The 19941-nt window shown below is 34.7% G+C and overlaps 1 protein-coding gene across 3 annotated transcripts in view; it reads left to right on the forward strand.

The window, feature by feature from the left end:
* The window catches only part of LOC121866049 (PDZ domain-containing protein 8-like), a 30108-nt gene extending 10800 nt beyond the window's left edge, over positions 1–19308 (forward strand). For 2 of the 3 annotated variants that reach the window (XM_042365624.1, XM_042365627.1), the window contains exons 11-17: positions 1342–1802; positions 2641–2827; positions 3398–3643; positions 10524–10697; positions 13997–14185; positions 14840–15049; positions 15665–19308. In XM_042365624.1, coding sequence (XP_042221558.1) covers positions 1342–1802; positions 2641–2827; positions 3398–3643; positions 10524–10697; positions 13997–14185; positions 14840–15049; positions 15665–15772 — 1575 coding nt within the window. In that variant the 3' untranslated portion in view covers positions 15773–19308. The remainder of the gene's footprint in view (positions 1–1341; positions 1803–2640; positions 2828–3397; positions 3644–10523; positions 10698–13996; positions 14186–14839; positions 15050–15664) is intronic. The other variant, XM_042365626.1, reaches the window with a different exon arrangement.
* Positions 19309–19941: the final 633 nt, after the last annotated feature.

Here is a 19941-nt window from a genome sequence, read left to right on the forward strand (position 1 = left end):
GGTGAATGGTGTGGTGGTGCTGCCAGTTTTCTTGAAAAACCTTATTATTGGTGCTTGCTTAATCCCCAGGCATTGAAAGTAGAGCTCATTGAGACTTTAAGAATGAAGTCAAGTACAGTAACTGACCATCATAATTTTTTTTGCCCTCCTAGTTTTCTTGTTTTAGGTTGACAATAATTTTATTTCATTTTTAGTTGTGTATAGATTTGATGAGTCCTGCAAATTCTTGCTCATAGCTCTCTCAGGGTTCTGACCGCTGACTCTGCCACCCCACAGCGAGATACTCTACAGAACTGTACTAATATCATGCAGAATGAACATTAGGAAATACTTTTTCACACAGAGGCTATGAAATGGTCTACCAGCCTAAGCTGTAGAATCAAGAACAGAACTGGGTTTCAAAAAAGCCCATGACAAAATTATCAAGAACAGTGGAGGGATCCTACACAAGCCACTGGCCTCTCCCTTGGCATAGCCACCACTTGTGGGTGGCCATTAAGTAAATAAGTACTTACCGTACACTGCCTGGTCTAGCAAATCATGAACAATAAAGCTGAAAATGTTGATGGTTTATTGGATCTTTTATTGGCATTATACTGTAAATTTTTTTATGATTACATAAACTTGTTAGGTCATCTGCTGTCAGCCTGTTAATCTATTAGCCTTACTCTGTTTTCTCTTATGTGAAGTACAGCTCATGCTTTAGTCCTCAGAAGACAAAAGTACTTCTTAGATCATCTGAATGTATTGGTTTTCTGTATAGCATCAATGTATCCAACAGGTCACTAGTTTGAGATACATTACACTATATGCTGCACCAGAGAGCAATAACTAATTTCTAAATCTTGCTCATGACTTCACAAAGCATTTGTTGATGTTTCACAGCACTTCACTCCTCCATAGAGAGTTAAGAGTCACAACTGTTTAATATTTTTTTCCCTAGTACAGTACTGATCAAAGTGGGCTTGTGCTTAGGTACTTAGACTACCCTGTGGCGTGGGTGACTTGATCAAAGGAATGTGTCATACTTTAAGTACAGTACAGTACTTCAAAAAAATAAGTTGTGCTGCAAATATGTAATGTATATTTTATCTATAAGACTTTATGCACTTGAATTACTTTGCTTAAATGAAAATGGAATCAATACCTGTAGAAAAAGAAGCAGTTCTGTACTTTGTTGCAATTTATCTTCTGTTGCTGACTGACTTATTTATTTAGCATGATAATAGCTCCAATTAGTTTACTCTCATCATTTGGAACACTTGACTACATCATTTATGGAATATGTTCCACAATCTTTTATATTATTTCATGATTTATATATTTTTCTTTAATTTGCAGGATCCAATGTTTGACAGTGATTTTGAATTTTGGTTGGAGGAGGAGAACAAATTCCTGAATGTAGCTGTTTGGAGTAGAAACATTTCTTCATCAAAGCAAGATAGTGACTCAGGGTCTTTTGATAAACCTAAAGACAGCAAAGATAAATCTAAATCTAAAGAAAATGAAAGAGAAAGAAAAAAGAGTAAAGAAAGTGAGAAGTCAAAGACACGTGAAGAGAAGGTGACAGCAGGACTTACTGATGATACTTTGATGGGTTACCTGAACATTCCACTCATATCTCTGATTCCTGAGACGACTCTCAACACCCAGGGTCATGTTATTAAAATACTGACTCTGAATCCTCCACATCCCAAGTGTCCTGAAGTGGCATCAGACCCACTCATTCCACATAAAGGTTTCACTCCAAGTCTGTGCTATGGGGACATGATGCTCTCACTAACGTACCAACCACAGGACAGGTAAGTTTCTCTGAATGTAGAATTTGTTTGATCTTCTATTTTACTGTGCTTTATTTCATTGGCTAATGTGTAGTACAGTACTCTTACCTTGAATTAATAACAGACCTGACAATAACCCCCATATTAAAGAATATAATAAAATGCCAGTTTTATGGAATGAAAGTGACTGGCCAGTAAAACTTGAGTTTGATGCCCAGTAGTTGCAGAATTGGTTGGTACACATGAAATTCAGTCAAATTTCTCAATGCAAGGTAAAAATATTAACCGTAAACATAATTTTGCTGAGGCATTTTCAATCCTTTTGGTTTCAGTAATTTTTTGCTTGACACATTGCCAGGTAGATTAAAGTGAATACCGGTACTGTACACAAGTTTGTGGGTAACAGGTAAGACATGTCGAGACAGTGGTGGCTATGTCAGTTGACTGTACAGTAGATGGTACAGTAATTTTGTATTGTGTTCACGGTATAATGTAAGTAAATCATTCATTGTAATTATGCAATTGAATACATAATTACAATGTTAAAGAAGGAAAAACAACTCTATATGTTTATTTTACAAGTTAAATCATATTTTTATGAATTTCTTTAGAATTCTAAGGGCACATTTCCAATACCAAATTTAAGAAAAATCCTTTCATACACAATTAATCTGACCCCAGGCCACTTTGTAAAAACTGGATTTTACTGTTTAACCAGTGTGGTGAGGGATGAGAGCCATCTCTGCAAGCATTAGTCAGTAAACTATAATTCTGCCTAGCAAGTAAATAAATTTGTTATTTAAATCTAAGCTGAAGTTACAGTACTTTCATCATAATCAATCAATCTTATCCCAACCAGGTGTGAAGCCATTGGCAGAGGAACTTTTGATAAAACAGCCATCTCAGAAGATGAAAGCCTCACTGATGGGACATTGTCTGAGGAAGATGACCTGTTGGGAATGCAAGAGATTGTGGAAGATCGTAATCATGACTTTAAGAGGACTCACTTCCATTCAGCCACACAATGTGATTTTTGTAAAAAGAAGGTACAGTACTATTCTTGACTTTTATAATGTTATATTGTATTTTACTCTGCTAAGGTGTTATGCTGTTCACAAAAGCCTTTCATTTTTTCACAAAAGGGTTATTCACTCATTTCTTGTGAGGGGATATAAGCAACCACAGAATCCTTTTTTTTATTTTTTTTATTTATACTGTAGTTTTTAATTCCTTGTCTCTTTCTACTTAATAAAACTGTCTCATTAGCCAAATAAAATATTAAAAGTGGCATCCCCTAGTGAAGGAGTTGGATAACCACAGTAATACTGTAATAGTATGTATGTAGACACTTCCCGGGTTACAGATGACTCGGATTGTGGATTTTCAACTTTACCGGATACTCTCCCATAAGTCCTTTTTAAAATGAACGCCAAGTAATTCCTGGACTGAGCGGGAATACTTTCAACCATATCCCTTAAGCTTATGAATGTAACAGTAGACACTTTCACTTGTGCTAAATTTCATTTTACATTTTCAGTAATGAGAAATGTACTGTACTGTACTATACTATACTACACTACATGCATAAATAAATAATTTATTAATTACTTTTCTAGATCTGGTTGAAAGATGCTTATCAATGTAGTGAATGTGGGATAATCTGCCATAAGAAATGCATGGTAAAGTGTGAACAAGAGACTGTTTGTGATGCTGGCGGACTTCGGTACAGAGATTCTCCGAGATCTGATGCTCGGGAAGGCCGAGATAATAAGGATATGCCACCGGAAATTATAACAACAGCTGCAGTAGGTCCGGGTACTGATAATGGCAGCCCAGGAAATACTCCACCTGTGTCTCCTCATGTAAGTAATCAAGGCTTAGACAGAATTTTTAGACCATTCATATCTGCTGCTAAACTTTTCATTAGTTGTTTTTATTTTACTCAAAATGCATATCGACTAAATATAGCTGATATAAATAATAAATTGGATTGAATTGATAAGAAACAGCAGGATACATGTAGACTGTTGGTGTGATCTTGAAGGAGAGAGAAAATGGTACCTGTATTCTTCCATGCCATGCCAACACAATGCTTTGCAAGGGTTATTTCCTTTTATGCCAGCCCCTGAATAGTCTAGCACTTTGACCACAATAAGCAAACTTTACCTCAATAAGTTCATATAAACTAACACTTTTTTCCATTGATCAGCTAGCCAACCTTTTTGAAATACTGTACACAATAATTCTCCGTCACATTCTCACACTTTTTTGAGGGTTCACTTTATTAATTTCTTGAGTGAGAAAAATGGTGAGGGATTTATAAGTCAAACTGGTTTCTCACTATCTCTCAGTAATAAGCTGAGTTTCTTGTTCTTTACTGAAATTCATTCTGTGGAATATTTGCTATATTGTAATCAGATATGTCATTGCTACTTCAAATTTTGACCTAGAATTTTTCATTTCCTCAGAGGGTAATTAGTAATCCTTTTCAGAAATATTACACAAAATTAATGTATTGGCCAAACTTCACTCATCCCTGTTTATATTTCAGGAGTAGGAAGTTTCTTTGTATATATACTGTACTTTACTTGATCTCATAAGTATGCCAATTTATGATGTTAGGGTTCAGCAAAGTCTTGTCAGATTGATATATTTATTCAAAAGAGACTAAAAAATTAAGTGACAAGGCAGCTTCTTTCTGTATTATAAATTCATTGAAATGTTTTGCATCACAAATTTTACCAACCTTTTGCATATGATTTTGTGTTCATGGTCATATCTTTAAGTTGCCTTTTTAATAACTCCTGGCAAAGGTAATTGAAAGATGGGATGTTGTCTCAAACTCAATTACCTGTCAAAGACTGAAATGTCTAGTTAATGTGGAGTATCACATGGTATGGACATACACGTTATATTTACACGTATTCTCATTATTATCCAAGAAATCTATCCAGCCTGCCTTTAGAAGAATGTGTAAGGTATCTGTTGAATTTAGGTCTCCCAATCAGAGGAAGTAACAAGTCTCTTAATTCAGATTCATTTTTATTATTATACTGTAGTACTTACAGTATTTTATTACCCGACCTGTTTTTCATTGTGTCTGAACCAAGATGCGTGACATGGGTTCACGGTTCACCCAGAGGCTGCAGTCCTTGTTGATGCTTCGCAATGAAAACTCACTGTCAACACAAGAGCTCACACATAAAGAATTGGAACTGCAGGTTCAGACACTATCAGTCCAAGTTGTTCTGTACAGTATTAAGCCTTGTAACTCCCTAAATTGTAGCATAGCATTTTATCTACACAAAGGTGTTCCTGCCTAAGCAGAATCTCGATCATATGGATCATTAGAGATATATACTGTATACGTATGCTGTAAAATTTTATTACCTCAGTTTGGATTTTAATAATCAGTGATTATCTGAGTTGATAACACTGAAACAAGACAAAACAAAATAAGATTAAGAAATAATACATCAACTAAAGGCAAGTTTTTTTCATATGCTGGGTACTATTAGATAACCATAAGAGTACTGTCTTGCTGGTTAACATGATACTGCAATGTAATTGCTTTTATAAACTTTCCTTAACATACAAAATAATTATATCTTGTTGCTTTCAAACTATGTATACAAAAAATTAATGAATTAATTTAATGAATGCAATAATTCATGTATCATGAATGCATTTTGTACTTGGTGTTGATTGAACCCTTCTTCATTTGAAGTGGGAAGGGACTTTCAAGAGTAGTGAAAGAAAAAAATACATAGTAAAACCTTTCGTAATTGAGGCTGCTTAGCTAGGTGTAGAGAGCATTAACATTTGTGTAGATTCATACAGAAATCGAAGTTGTAGAACACTTAATAGTATGTATCTCAAACAGTATTAAGTAGACAGTAGTGTGAAGTTTTAACCATTGAATATTGATGATTTTAGCTTGTATTCATTTAACATTGTCAGATTATTATAAATTTGAACCCTCATACATCCTATGACAAGTACATAGTATTGGATTGATTCTATCTCTTACAGATAAATGTATTTGTCTATAAAGGTAATCAGGAGATATGTTCATAAAATTAGAAGTTACAAAGCTTCCCACTGAGAAATTTCATCTTTATCATCAGTTGTACCATAATGGGTTATGATACTACATAGCCATTGAATGGGATATATTTCAGAATATACCAAATATCAATACAAGGGTGATAAATTTTTTCTAGTTGTAATGTACAGTACTGTATGTGAAAATTACGAAGGTTAGTAAAATCATCGAGCTGTATTCTTAGAGCCTAAAGGAAGTGAGAGATTACAACAAAAGAAGAATAGAGAACAACAGAAGAGTACTGAAACAAATAGAAATATCTTGCACATATTGAGGAAATATAACCTAGGGATATAACACTCATATGAATAAGGTTTGGGTATCTCCATGCCATACCATAAGAACAATAAGCTATTCAATTACAAATTAATATTCATTGTGATTAATGCAAACCAAAATGGGAACCTTCTTAGAATATCAGATTTCAGTTACATCAAAGTTCATTTTGTTTATCTTTATTACATTAAATAGATGATGACTGGTAATATCTTTTATTCTGACCACAGGACTATTCTGATATTAAAATATGAAAACCCATGTTACATTGTGTAGATATATATAGCTGCTACATTTTTCATGCAGATCCTTAGACTGAGCACTTTGTTGTCTCTCCATTACACAGTTTTGTCTTTAACCATTTTTTATATTGTCACGGATGCCCCGTTTTCCATATGTTTTGAAGTATAAAATTCTCTGCCACCTAGGCCATGCAGAACAGTGACTTAGCCAGAGTCAAAGAAATGGCCAACAATAAAGCAAATAAAAATAGCTTGTAGAAAAAATGTGTGGCTGGTAATTGTTTTTGTTTTTTTTTAAATTTATAGAAAGGTGCTTTATATTGCCCTAGTTCAAGTCTTCATGAATATAGCAGTCTCCAGGAAGCCAGTAAATATCTAGTCACAGGGAGAGAGGATGCTGTTCCCAGGCCACGTTTTAAGTCCAGGTATTCATAAATTAGGAGTTCGTAACTTGAGGATTCCTTGTATCTTTGATCCTATGTGAAAGTGTCTGATATTTGTAGGTGTGGGTTTTATTTTTAATTTTTAGAGTGTGTAGTATTTTGCACTGAATTTTTATATAGTTAGAGCCCAACTAAGCCTGGAATAATTTATCGTGGTCCAGATAGGATATATTCTGTTTAGTGTAGTAAATAGTTCCTGTTTGTTGATTGAAAGCATTGTTTGTGAGGACTTAGTGTATTTGTGTAGGTTTTGTTGTTTGTGTTTGGTGAAAGTCATTTGATGGTCCAGCATGATGCTCAGGATCTGTGGGTGTTTATTGAGGGGTAATGGTTGGTTAAAGAGTGTAACCTGCGGGTGGGTGCGAGACTTTAGTTTGCCAGATACAAGACGTGGATTTGGAAGGGGAGGCTGTCATGCTCTGTTGGTTTAGCTATTGTTTTATTTTCTATAGGTATTATTGGAGGGTAATTGATGCCTGGTTAATATGCTGTTACAGGATATTATCTGCACATGATATAATTATTATATTGGGTGGTGATAGAGGGGAGTTATGAAGTAACAAGTTAGAAAAAGTTGGAGAAATAATGAAACCCAATGGAATTTCACTTGGATAATTTTTTATGTTGTATATAATGTTCATGTATCTGACCTGTGTTTGATAACATGACTGTAAGCGTGCTAGCAATTTCTGGTGGGTTTGTGCACTGGTTTATAAATGTTGATGAGATTTGATTGTAGGTGTGTGATGAAGACTGTTGATTGATGTCTATTGTGGCCAGATATATTCTAAAGGTTTTCATTGCAATAAGAAATACACTACAAACACATACAGTATACAGGTTGACAATCTTTTATCTGAAATCCTTGGGGCCAGAGGCATTTCGGTTTTTGGAATTTTTCGGTTTTCAGAATGGTTATTTTTTTTTTTTTTTTTTTTTTTTTAATGTGTATTAGCCCATCCGGGCATAGATCACTGACCCACATTGGTGCCTGGGGGTTGAAAATATAATACAAATTATAATAATAATAATAATAATTCATAGGTCTAGGTCATGTTTCTCACTTTTGATCTTTTTTTCATTCTTGTACAGTGACGCCTCCATTAACGAACTCAATCCGTTCCAGAAGGTCGTTCGTTAACCGAAAAGTTCGTTAACCGAAACCATTATTTCAATGGGTTTTTGGGTAATTGGTTCCAGCTCACCGAAAATTTCCTAAATTCAACAAAAATGGTAGAAAAGTTCACTTACTTTGAGGTGTGTATGTAGAAGGCTCCTGGATGATGATGATGATGATGATGGGAATTAGAATGGGGGTGGAGGAGAAGGAAGAAGAAAAGGCATTGGGGTGGAAGAGAAGTCACCCCATGGCACCATTTCATCCATAAAATTTTAGTTCTCTTGGTGTATTTCAAGATTATTTTCTTTATATCAACACGGCACTGCATTATATATTGTCAATATGTAAAATATATTTCAAAATGACCAATAATTTGCTTGGAAACACAGAAAAAAAGCGTTTAGTTGAAGAGAGTCTCAAGCAAGATGTTACCTCCAGTGAAAACAGAGAGAGACTAACTCCTGTTTGCTGTGTTAAGAGGCTGGATGCCGCGCATTAAACTAGTCACTTTACCTTCAATTATGTTCAATAATTGTTAAAATGACTAAAAAATTGAATATTAAACTTTTAAAATTATTGAATAGTATAAACTTCTTGATATTTACTAAAATAGTAAGGAATTTAAGCCCTAGAACCGATTAATGTATTGGCGGACTGATACTAAAGCTGGTTGCCCGGTCAGTGCAAGCGAAAACATGTTGAGGTCGGTTCGTAAGAACTTCGTTAACCGAATTTTTTTCGTTAACCGAATTGAAGATCCTTATGGAAGGCAGTTCGTTAATCGAAATTACGTTAACCGAGGTGTTCGTTAAACGAGGGGTCACTGTATTTCTTTACTGTATTATTATTATTTTATTATTACAATATTATTATTATTAATTATATTATTATATTTTATTATTATTATTACTATTATTATTATTTTTATTATTATTATTTTATTTTGGTGTATTTTTATTAAAAAATTTATTTACTATGAATAATTATTATTATTATAATTATTATTACTATTACATTTTCGCCCCCAGGCCCTGATGTGGGTCAGTGATCTGTGCCTGGGTGGGCTAATAATTCCTGTTTAAAAAAAAAAAAAAAAAAAGATCCACAAAAAACTTTCGGTTTTTAGAGCTTTTCGGTTTTTGGAATTTCGGATAAAGGGTTGTCAACCTGTATCTTTTTCTTCATCTGTTGAATAGGTTTGGCAAAAGTTATCATAGTTGTCAATTGTCTGCCTCTCACATATAAGAAACAAATATGTCCCATATTTTACCATGCGTGTGTCATCCTGGAGAATGACTCACCTTGGTCCTGTGGCAGCCTATATATGTCCTCATGTTTTATCGGATCTTTTTGTCTTGTTTTGTTTTATGTTTTTCACTTTGGGATATTGTGTATGTATTTAATTTTTTTTTATACAGTACCAGTATTATCAAGAAATATGGTAAATCAGTTGAGGTTGTTTGCTTGTAGAGAAATTTAGGGAGTATGTGTGTTGCCATTGATGGTTACTGTTGATAGACACATTGATACAGTAGCGCCATTGATGTAGTTTTATTTAGAGCGTAATAAGTCTTGCAGTCGATGGTTACTGTTGGTACACACATTGACACAGTAGCACCACATCCCTGACTCAACAGAATTTTTTAATGTCATTTTCCTTCTCTTCATCTATCTCCTTATTGATATCTTTCTATCCTTTTTTTCCTTAGTCCCTTGTTTTCATAAACTTATTCCTCGTCCTTTCCACTCATTACTGTATTTTGAAGCAAGGGGCTGCCACCTCACTTAATGTAATTTCCAAATTGTCATGTAGGATTGTTCAGAATTATGTCAAGTATTGTTAATGAGTCTTTAACTTTTGAAGTTGTGGATATGGCCAGTAATTTAATGCATAAGGAAAAATTTATATATGTACCCATACCTAAATACCTGTATGTGAAAAGACATTCCAGTACTGTACACAACACTATTACTGGTCAAATAGGCCTCAGTCCCCTAATCTACATAAAAATAATCATAAGGACTGGAACCCAGTCCTAATTGATCCCAAACAATGGATTTCAGTCCTAATGGTCAGACTAGAATTAGTTTGGACCTTTTAGGACAGGAACTCATTTGCCTGCAGCCCATTATGATAATGATCTATCTCAGCTTCTTTCTGTCTTCTCAGTCCTCTACTCACTATTATGTTACTGTTTCCTAAAATATATATTTTTGATGATTTCATACTTAGTTTAATTTGTTATACAGAAAATTTTCTACAGCCATTGAAGACACAAAATTAGAATGCACTCTAAACCTCTCCTTGCTTTGAAATTGTTTCATCCCGGAGCCAATCGTATTTACAAATTTGTCAAAATTAATATTTTATGTTTTGAACAGTATTGATAATATAAAAAGGGTTTAACATTAAGAGGATGTTCAAAGGGTCTCATTGGTAAATATGTATATACAGTATATATGCAATGAAATGTATGGTTTCAGAAAAAAAAATATGAGCCATGTAAATATTCATCAATGATACAAATTTTCCTCCCACATTTTGGCACTCCACAGACCCAACGCCGTACCCTCGGCAGCCTGCTTGCTCAGGTGGCGAGTGCCAGCAAGGGTAGTTTGAAGCGTGCCGGCTCAGCCCATAACCTGGCCCCCCCAAACCCATCCCCTGGTGGAACACTCTCACGTTCACTTCCCCCTTCCCCTCCCCATTCACCCCAGCATAGTAGGAAGGTAGGAGTAGTTGTTGAATGACTGTAACATGATCACTTTTTATTTGTTTAATATATTTAACATAAATACATTTGAACATATATTTCCAGATCTTTCCGAATTTCCAAATGATTGATGGTCATGTCACAGACATTTTCTGCTTTTTTCTTTAATAGGTCCCAAGTAGAATTTGTTTTTCTTAATAATATACTGTATTGTACTTGTGTTATATGTACATCAAGATACACACAGTACATGCACACACATGCACAAAATATATCAACTATAATGTGAATGTTCTTTGTATATATACAGGTACTCCCTTGGTTAATATGATGAATACATTCCTACAAAAGTATCATGCCAAATTAAAACATGTAAAGGGAAATTAATACTCCCATAGGAAAACGTGTACAAATTGAGAGTTGTTTGTTTTAGACAGAGATTATGTGCTTAGTACAGTATGCATAAAGCAGCCAAAGCTTAAAAATACAAACACCTTGGGACCAAGCAGTGTGCAGATTTTTAAAAGTACTGTACATGTTTTTAGTGGCATGTATATACAGTCAACCCTCGCTTTACGCGGTCCCACTTTACGCGTTTCCACGTTTACGCGGTACCCTGCCGAACACGGAATGCTCACTTTCCGCGGTGTGTGTACCCTTTTACGCGGAGAGCGGCGCGAGCAGGGTGCGCACAAGGTCGCCCAGTCATCAAAACATTACCGAGTTCTTCACCCGCCACCCACCACAGCCGGCCCAAGTCAGTGATAGTGATAATGATAGTGAGGATATGGACTTATGGACTTTGAGGGGTTTGACAAAGAGGCCCTGCAAGCCTCTGTGGTGGATAGTGATACAAGTGATACAGGTGAGGGCCAATAATCTGCCCTCTGCCTCGGAACCAACCCCCCATCCCCGTGTGCCCAGCCATCTTTTCTACTAATGTAAGTGTTAAAAACCTAATATTATTGATATTTCTCTTAATTATTAATTGTGTGTGCATACCATCATTAAGAAGTTATTTTTACTACAACGAGGTATTGTGTCTGAAAAAGTGGAGTTTGGGGTTGGCCCGGTCTCTATTTCAATTAATCCCATATGTTATATGGTTCACTTTGCCGGGTTCAATTGACCCAGAAGTATATATATATATATATATATATATATATATATATATATATATATATATATATATATATATATATATATATATATATATATATATATATATATATATATATACACGTGTATGTATGTATACTGTATATATAATTTTTGGCTGTGAAATTTTAATAATTTCTATTTTTTCTCTGATTTATACTGAACTATCAGAGAGAGAGTTATTCAAGTTAGCCTTAATTGCAAGACTTAGTGGCATACTGTACTGTACTCATCATGCATCCCACCTTTTGTTAATGTGATCATACTGCTGAGCCTTACATAATTATGCAGTAAAGAGATAGATACTATTGCTGTTTGTTTATGATTTGCTGAGCTTTTCATTTGAGTATTGATTTTCACTAAAAAGAGAATAGAATAGGAATCGTTTTAGTAAATGTCTGCATGTGTTATTCTTATATAGGGGAAGATGGACAATTTGTTTGAAGTGGCGCTGTTATATTTTAAAATACTTTTGCAGTTTAGTAGATAAATTTAATTTTAAGTTTCTTCCTATGTAGGGAGGCAAATGATCCTACTCTTATTCCTTAAATGGATTTTCTGCAGAAAAAAGAAGAATACCCAGTTCCCTAATTGAAGTTACATGTAATAACAAAGAATCTCTTAATTCCATTAATTTCCTGTGTAATATGAGATTATGTCTCCTTTTTCATACCTATTATATACATGGGAATTGATCCTAAAATCTTATTTTCTAGCAAAGCACACCACAGAGACGAGTTGCTCATTGCTGCACACTCCCCACTGTGGGTTTATCCTATAACCATTCATCTCTCTCTGTCTCATTCATCATTCTCAAATGAAGAAGATTAGATACAAAGGTTTATCCTCCAGGGGCAGGAGGCAAAATCTAAACATATGTCCACCTAGTCAGAACAAACACTAGCCCAGCTACATCAATGCTAATTCTAGGACCAACCTGCCATTATGGATCATATTAAGTTTCCCAGCTGATTGTGCATGATCCCAAGGGAGGGTATACAGGCTGATCAGCCATGGCTTTCTTTACAAGATCGGATTTTAGGATCACCCCATTTTTAGCTAATACCCTCCACTGAGTGGCTCTTGTTACAACATCCAGCTTGAAAAGTGGAAGGTGGTGCTACAAAAACTCTAAGACTAGACAAATTATACACCCTGGGAAAGCTGCTCCAACCACACAACATAGATGGAGTTTGGTACTAAACCAAACCTGATAACTCGCTATTATCAGTATCCAGAACCCCAACAACAGTGGGCATTATATATGCCCTGCCTGGAACTGGGCTAAGTACTAATAATACAAATCTACCTTAAAGGTGTACTGAGGCATTTGTCTGCTCTTTCTTTTACTGCTGCTAATACTAACATGTTGATTCAGACTCAGAAAGGGTGGATAAAATGTAAACGAACCTTACTAAGTGTTATATGCAAGACAAAATATTAATCTTATCTAATGATAACACCTAAAACTGTCAGTACAAGTAGTCCCTAACAACTATCCTTAAGTGTCAGAAGAGGTGAAAGCACTTAACTCTTGTCAGCTGAGGACTAGATGTTATCCAAGATGGCAGATTGGTCCTGGGATCTAAGTAAATGTAAATGAGTGTGTGAGCTTTGTCGGGGTGGACACAGACTCTAATTAGACCTCCTACCACTACAGGGTAACCCTAACATTTAATCTCCCTTAATGAGGGTAATGAATGTCATGGGGAGGTATAGATGTTTCAAAGATCAGCCCCGGCTGCCAGCAACTATAATAAGTACCACTCAACAGAGAGCATCAAATAGAAAAGCAGAGTAAAACCTTCCTTCTCCTTCTCTTTCTTCTTTAAACTTGAATTAATTGTTGAGGAACAAAATTAAATACATGTATCTCCTTACTTTATAACTAAATTCACTCAAAAATTTTATTATTTTTCTGATTTACCTTTTTATCATTTAGGCACAAAGACTCCATCCTGTATGTGAAATTTTCATTAGATTATCAACCCTCTTCCTCTATAGTTTTCCATAAATATACAGAAGTTAATTTTTCTGGCTTTTGAAAATAAACAAGTACCTCTTCCATTCTGTAGAGGATAAAAAATATTACATGCTCTTTTTTTTTAATGAATTTCAACTGACTTACCTATCTCCCTGTTTCATTATTCCTGACAGGCATCTCTTAGCGAGAATTCCAACCTATTTGTAGTCGACTGGGATGAAGGAGACAGCATTCAATCAGTGTTAGACCGTTTACTGCTCTTCCCACACGATGAGCGCTTGGTCACTTTAGCCAGAGATTCAGCTAAGGATCTACACTCACACTTACCTGGGCCAGAACGTATGGAGAAAATCAATGAAACAGTAAGAATGACTATATTCCAGTTATTAATTGTGTTTTAAGTAGACAGTCTTGAATAAATTAGATGCAGTAATTTAATCCCTTCACTATTACATGTCTGAACTAGCCCATGCTTATATAACAACAATTATAAGTGGTAAATGTACTGTATAATTACTGAAGAGACAGCAAGAGATGGGTTAATTTGTTAAATATAGCCATGATCATTGGTTCTTAGCCCAGAATTCTAGCATCAATACTGCACAGTGTTGCTAAAGCTTCACATTTTTTCCCATACATTATTAGCTTGATTATTACTAATTATAAATTTACAGTTGTGAGAGTATACTGTACACAACTAAATTCATGTTTTCTTGAAAAAAAAATTCTCATCCCCAGTACAGTGCAGTACTAGGATGTCTTGTGGAAGCAAAAAAAGCAAATTGAAGTCATAATTTAATTAGTGTTTATGTCAATGAATACATGTACTACAGGCTTTAGAATTACGTAATGTTAATTTTGGTTAAAACTAGTTCCTGTAAAGTACAAAGTAGTTTTTTTTATAACATTTCATAAGGCAGATACATAGGTGCTTTGTGGTGTTTCTAAAGTGCCATTTTCAAATATCAAATTAATTCTCTCCTATATATTATTAAATCTTGCATTGGTTCCTAAAGTTGGCACAGTTGCAAACATCAATTGATGGCGAAGGAGAAGTCAGAGTGGACTTAGCACGACAAGAAAGAGAAGCCAGTGAAGCTGGTGATGCTCTGACCCGAGCCAGCATAGCACTTCAAATCTCTCAATGTGATGCTCGAACTCAGGCTCTGGCTCTACTTACCCTACACTACTGCACAGCCCTCCAGTACTGTACCACATATCCTAAAGTAAGGAAACTCTTTAAAAATTTCATTCTGCTTCAACACATTGTATAAAAAAATTCATATTATACGTGTGATTCATTTAAATCTAATAAAAATGCTTATACTGTATACTTGTTAGTTGCATCTAAGAGGACTTATGCAATGGAAATGGTATCAGTTTTAATGACTATACTGTACTTGCCTTGTAAATAACTGATAGAAAATACTGTACAGTACTACTCTATGGTGAAAGTACAGTAAAATGTTGACAAGATTGTCACCAGACTATTATCTTTGCTGCTTTCTTGCTTTTGAGCAGATTGCATCAAAGGATACAGAAACTTTACTGAAGGGAGGAGGGGATATTAAAGTAAAATGTAGACTGCAAGAGAAATTGATTAAGACAGCAAGCAAAAATATCACTCATACTTGCTTATACTTAATATATTTAGTAAGTATAAGTACTGTATTGTTTAAGTAAGTATGAGTGATATTTTTGCTTGTTGTCTTAATCCATTCCTCTTGCGGTCTACACTTGACTTGCAACACTTTTCCTCCCAGTCCCCTTTGATGCACTCTGCTCAAAGGTAAGGGTAAAACTATCATTTGTTAACACAGAACTTTACATAATCTCAATAGGGTGATGGCCAGCAGGAGTTTGGGAAGGAAGCTGGTTTAAATCAAGATGTTGACCTCAGTAACAGTAAAGATTCACCAAAGAAAAAACAGAAGCAAGCCGAAGGGTGACGCGGTAAGTATCGTCGTTCTCTATTCAAGATCAAGAAGAGACTGTCACCATGAGAAAAAGATAACACAAATGAGGTACAGTACAGTATTGGTAAATTTTGTGAATGACAATTTAGGAAGCATAATCTTGAAAAATTAAATAAATAAAATAATTTAATAAACATAGTTTGTTAAATACAGACATAAATCGTATTGTACATCAAAAACAATATTATAGCAATGATTATTAATATAGAAACATGCAGTTTTATATTAAGTAAAAAACCTATTACTGTATACTTGTGCAACAGAAGAACAACAGTAATGCAAAAACCCTTTGTAAAATACACTATTCAGTATTCCTTAGTGAAAGACTGAAGTACTGTACAGTACAGTATAGAGGTACAGTACTGGTATATTTGTACTACAGATATTAACAGTACAGTACTCCTCATATTCACTAAATTTTAGATTAGATGGATATTTATATACCTTATCAATTTATAAATAGTGTAATGAAATACAGAACAGTGTATAAATCTGAATGACCCTTTACAGTACTGTGGATAATAATTGTAATTTGTTCAAGTAAAATCAAAGCCAAGAACAGTACAGTACTGTACAGTTACTCCTCAAATGCATATGAATTACTGTACTGTACAGTATATGGATATGTCAGTACAGTACAGTATTCATATCTTAATTATACAAATTATAAATGTGTAATCATAATAAATTTAAGGGTAATTGCATACACTGTATGGTATTAGAAACCACGATGCTCATGAATTAGTGATATTAGAATTTACTCTTCACAGTGAAAACTAGAAAACCAAGTGTATTACAAGCCAGTGTTCCCTTCATACAGTGGAGAAGTGCTTGAGGTACTGCCAGTTTCTTGGTCTTTTTAATAAGTAATACAGGTACTTTATTTGCATTTTACACATGTAGCTAATAATTTTACATTTCTGTAATACATCTAGGTGTACCGTACTTAAATGATGGCCGTTAAAAGCTTCACGTGCAATTGACACTTTAGAAGTTCATAATTTTTTTTTTTTTTATACTGTAGTGTATTTATATGTCATATTTCATATAAATGTTAAGTGATAAGCAATGACTCTTTTGTACCACGACTCAGGTGTTAGGGTGAGTCACCATTGTGTTTATAACAGACATGTACGTGTGTCTCAACCAAAGAAATAATGAACATTAGGATATAGAATCTACCTGGTGCTGGGAACGAAATAACAACATATAACTTCACTAATTAAAACTTCCTAACTTCTAAGTTTACATTAACTACAGGTAAATCATTGCCTGTTTTGACAGTTACTTCTGTTATGTAAAACTATTTTCTAGTTGTTATGGTTGAAATGAAGCATTTGTCTTAGTTATGTTGTACTGTACAGCAATTAGCATTTTCGTCGAAGGAGACACTCAACTGTCAACAAAATTCTCTTGACTGAATACTTTATTACTTCATGTAGCTACAACTTGTACTCATTTGCATTTCATTTCTCAAGCTTTGTGTAATCAAAAGCTTGCAGCTCATTTATGGTAATACCTTTTCAGGTTTTGAACAAGCCAAATAGTTACAGAATAGAGCTCCTTTTTATATGTGCATGAAAAGACATCAGTTTTGTAAAGATATCAAGTAAATAATTTTTATGTGATGCTAAATGTGACAAAATAGTCTTTTCGAGTGCAACATGGTCATGAGTAGCTATTTTTTAAGTGTTTGCCTCTTTAGTACTGTTGTTGTAGCAGATAACGAAAAGAAGGTACTGAAGTAAACTCTGGCCAGATAGTAACTGGCATTTAACTCTTACATTTATAAGTGTTAATTATGTTGCTGGTAAAGTTTTTCATCGATGCTGATACTTGTGAATGAGACTATATATTTCTTCTCTAGTCAGAACGTTGGTGATTACAGGAAATTCATCAAGACCATCCCATTTTGCACCACCTTTGAGGATTACTTTAATAAATTCTGTTGTTTAACTATTGCACCTCCACTAGAAAATATAACATTTTCCACAATACTCTTACCTAGCTTTATTAGTCAGCTGAGTGATTACCGGTCCCAAGTGGTCGATAGTGAGAACTGTTGGCCAGTTCTTGGTCACTCATTTTAAAACCTATGTACTGCCACAATATGGATCTTGATACAGTATATTGTATGTTCTTCATTTAAAAGTTAATTGTTGTTTCTTCACTCGGTTATTTCTTACATTTTAGGAATTGTCTGTCTATCAATATGATAATCTTTACTTCTCTCCCACCTTTATATGCAGTGGATTAAGAGGAACACTTACATGTTATTAATGATCTATTAGTAATCTTTATTTTCTCCCACCTTTGAGGTGGATTTAAAGGGAGAGAAATTTCAAACACGGAAGAAATAACGGAGTTTGGTGCAAGACAAGTTTAGAAAGTGACAGGAAGGATTAAAACAACAACACACATATACTTGTCCATATCCTCAACTTTGATTTTCAGTATGTAAAGTGAGTCCTTAGTCTTCACAGTGAAGAAATTTTTCCTATTAATGCTCCATTCTTTGTAATTTTTAGTACTGTGACTGGAGACTGATCAACGAAGAAAGTCTTTGGCAATAAATGATTAAATTTGGTTATTTGATGTTGAATAGGTTTGCTTCTTTCACAAAAATTAAATTTGGTACTGTAGTTTGATAATACAGTATATACCAGTAAGTAGATTTGATCCTTTGATGATAATTGGATTAAATTTCTTAACATTAACCAGAATTGATTACTATTTATCATCAGTTTCATATTTAATAACCAAGTTTGATCTAGTTACACAAGTCTACCCACATTCACAACTATACAACTTTCATGCTAGTTGGTTTAAGAAGTTTTATGTTTAATTACCTGTATTCAACTGGTAGAGGACCTCTCAACACATCTTAACTCTTTTATGGATTTTACGTCATATTTTTTGTTTCCACGTTCTTATCGATCTAATTCACTCCTATTGCTATGAACATCACTTTTATATCATATAGTACAACTTGGTTCCCAAATGAGTCTTAATAATAAGATTTAATTGAAGCATAATACTGTACCACGTAAGTGAAGATACACCACAGTGATATCCCTGTTAGCCAGAATAATTGGTGCAGAGCTCTTCCAGGAATGAGAGATTTCCGGGTATTGAGATGAATTTCTCATCCACTGAAAAAATCCCACATCCCCAGAATTTTTTAGGGTACTGGGGTAAATTTGATTATTCACGGGTAGAACCATTGTATACCTGCTCATCATTCACGGGCAGGTTTCGTTATTCACTGTTTGTGGTCATGTTTTCCTGTATCTCCGCAGTCCATGGGACGTCCGTGTTTTGTGTTTACTGTACAGGACCGTATCATGCGGGACACCACGCTCTCTCAAGTCTCCTGCGTCCGTCACGGTAACACTTGCAGCTCTGCCATTATTGCTCTTTTTGGTGACTTTTTTGTCCTTAGTGATGTCTCAGGGTGAGTGTATCAAGTGCAAAGAGGCAGAAGAAAATTATTATTTTAAGTAAAATTGTGGAGTTGTTTGATCACCTTGCTCGGAGTGATAGTGCGGCAGCTGTGGGAAACCATTATGATGTTAATGAGTCAACTGTGAGCTCAATCTGGGAAAATGAGGCAATTATTCATGCAAGTGTCTCTGCAACTGCCCCAAAAAGTGCTACAGTAACTTCAAACCCGTGACACTAACATGGAGAAAATAGAGCATGTCCCCACATCCACCTAACTCCCTTTCAATATCTCCTCATCATCATCATCATTTTCATAAGTGTTTACAGTACATTACTGTGTTTTTACATATATTTTATTTACTGTATTTAACATGTACACTATTATTCATAAAAGGTACCTGTTCGAGGGTGTTGATCCCCAAACCCCAATTTTCCCATAAGTTCTTAAGTTTAACATTCTTGGATTTGACATTCACAGTGTTTTTCAGGAACCTAACCCCTGTGAATGTTGAGGGTTTACTTTATACAATACATACACCTCTACACACTAGCCTACAGTCAGCTTACAATGTCCACTCTGCTGAATGTACAGAAGAGTATATGTAACTGTATAGTATATGTAACTGTAATCACTTTTTACATCTTAACATAGCTTTAACAGCTAGCCTTGTACAATGGCAGTAGAATAAGAACTAAGC

The sequence above is a fragment of the Homarus americanus genome, unplaced genomic scaffold (assembly GCF_018991925.1).
Source record: "Homarus americanus isolate GMGI-L3 unplaced genomic scaffold, GMGI_Hamer_2.0 scaffold4854, whole genome shotgun sequence".
Taxonomy (NCBI): domain Eukaryota; kingdom Metazoa; phylum Arthropoda; class Malacostraca; order Decapoda; family Nephropidae; genus Homarus; species Homarus americanus.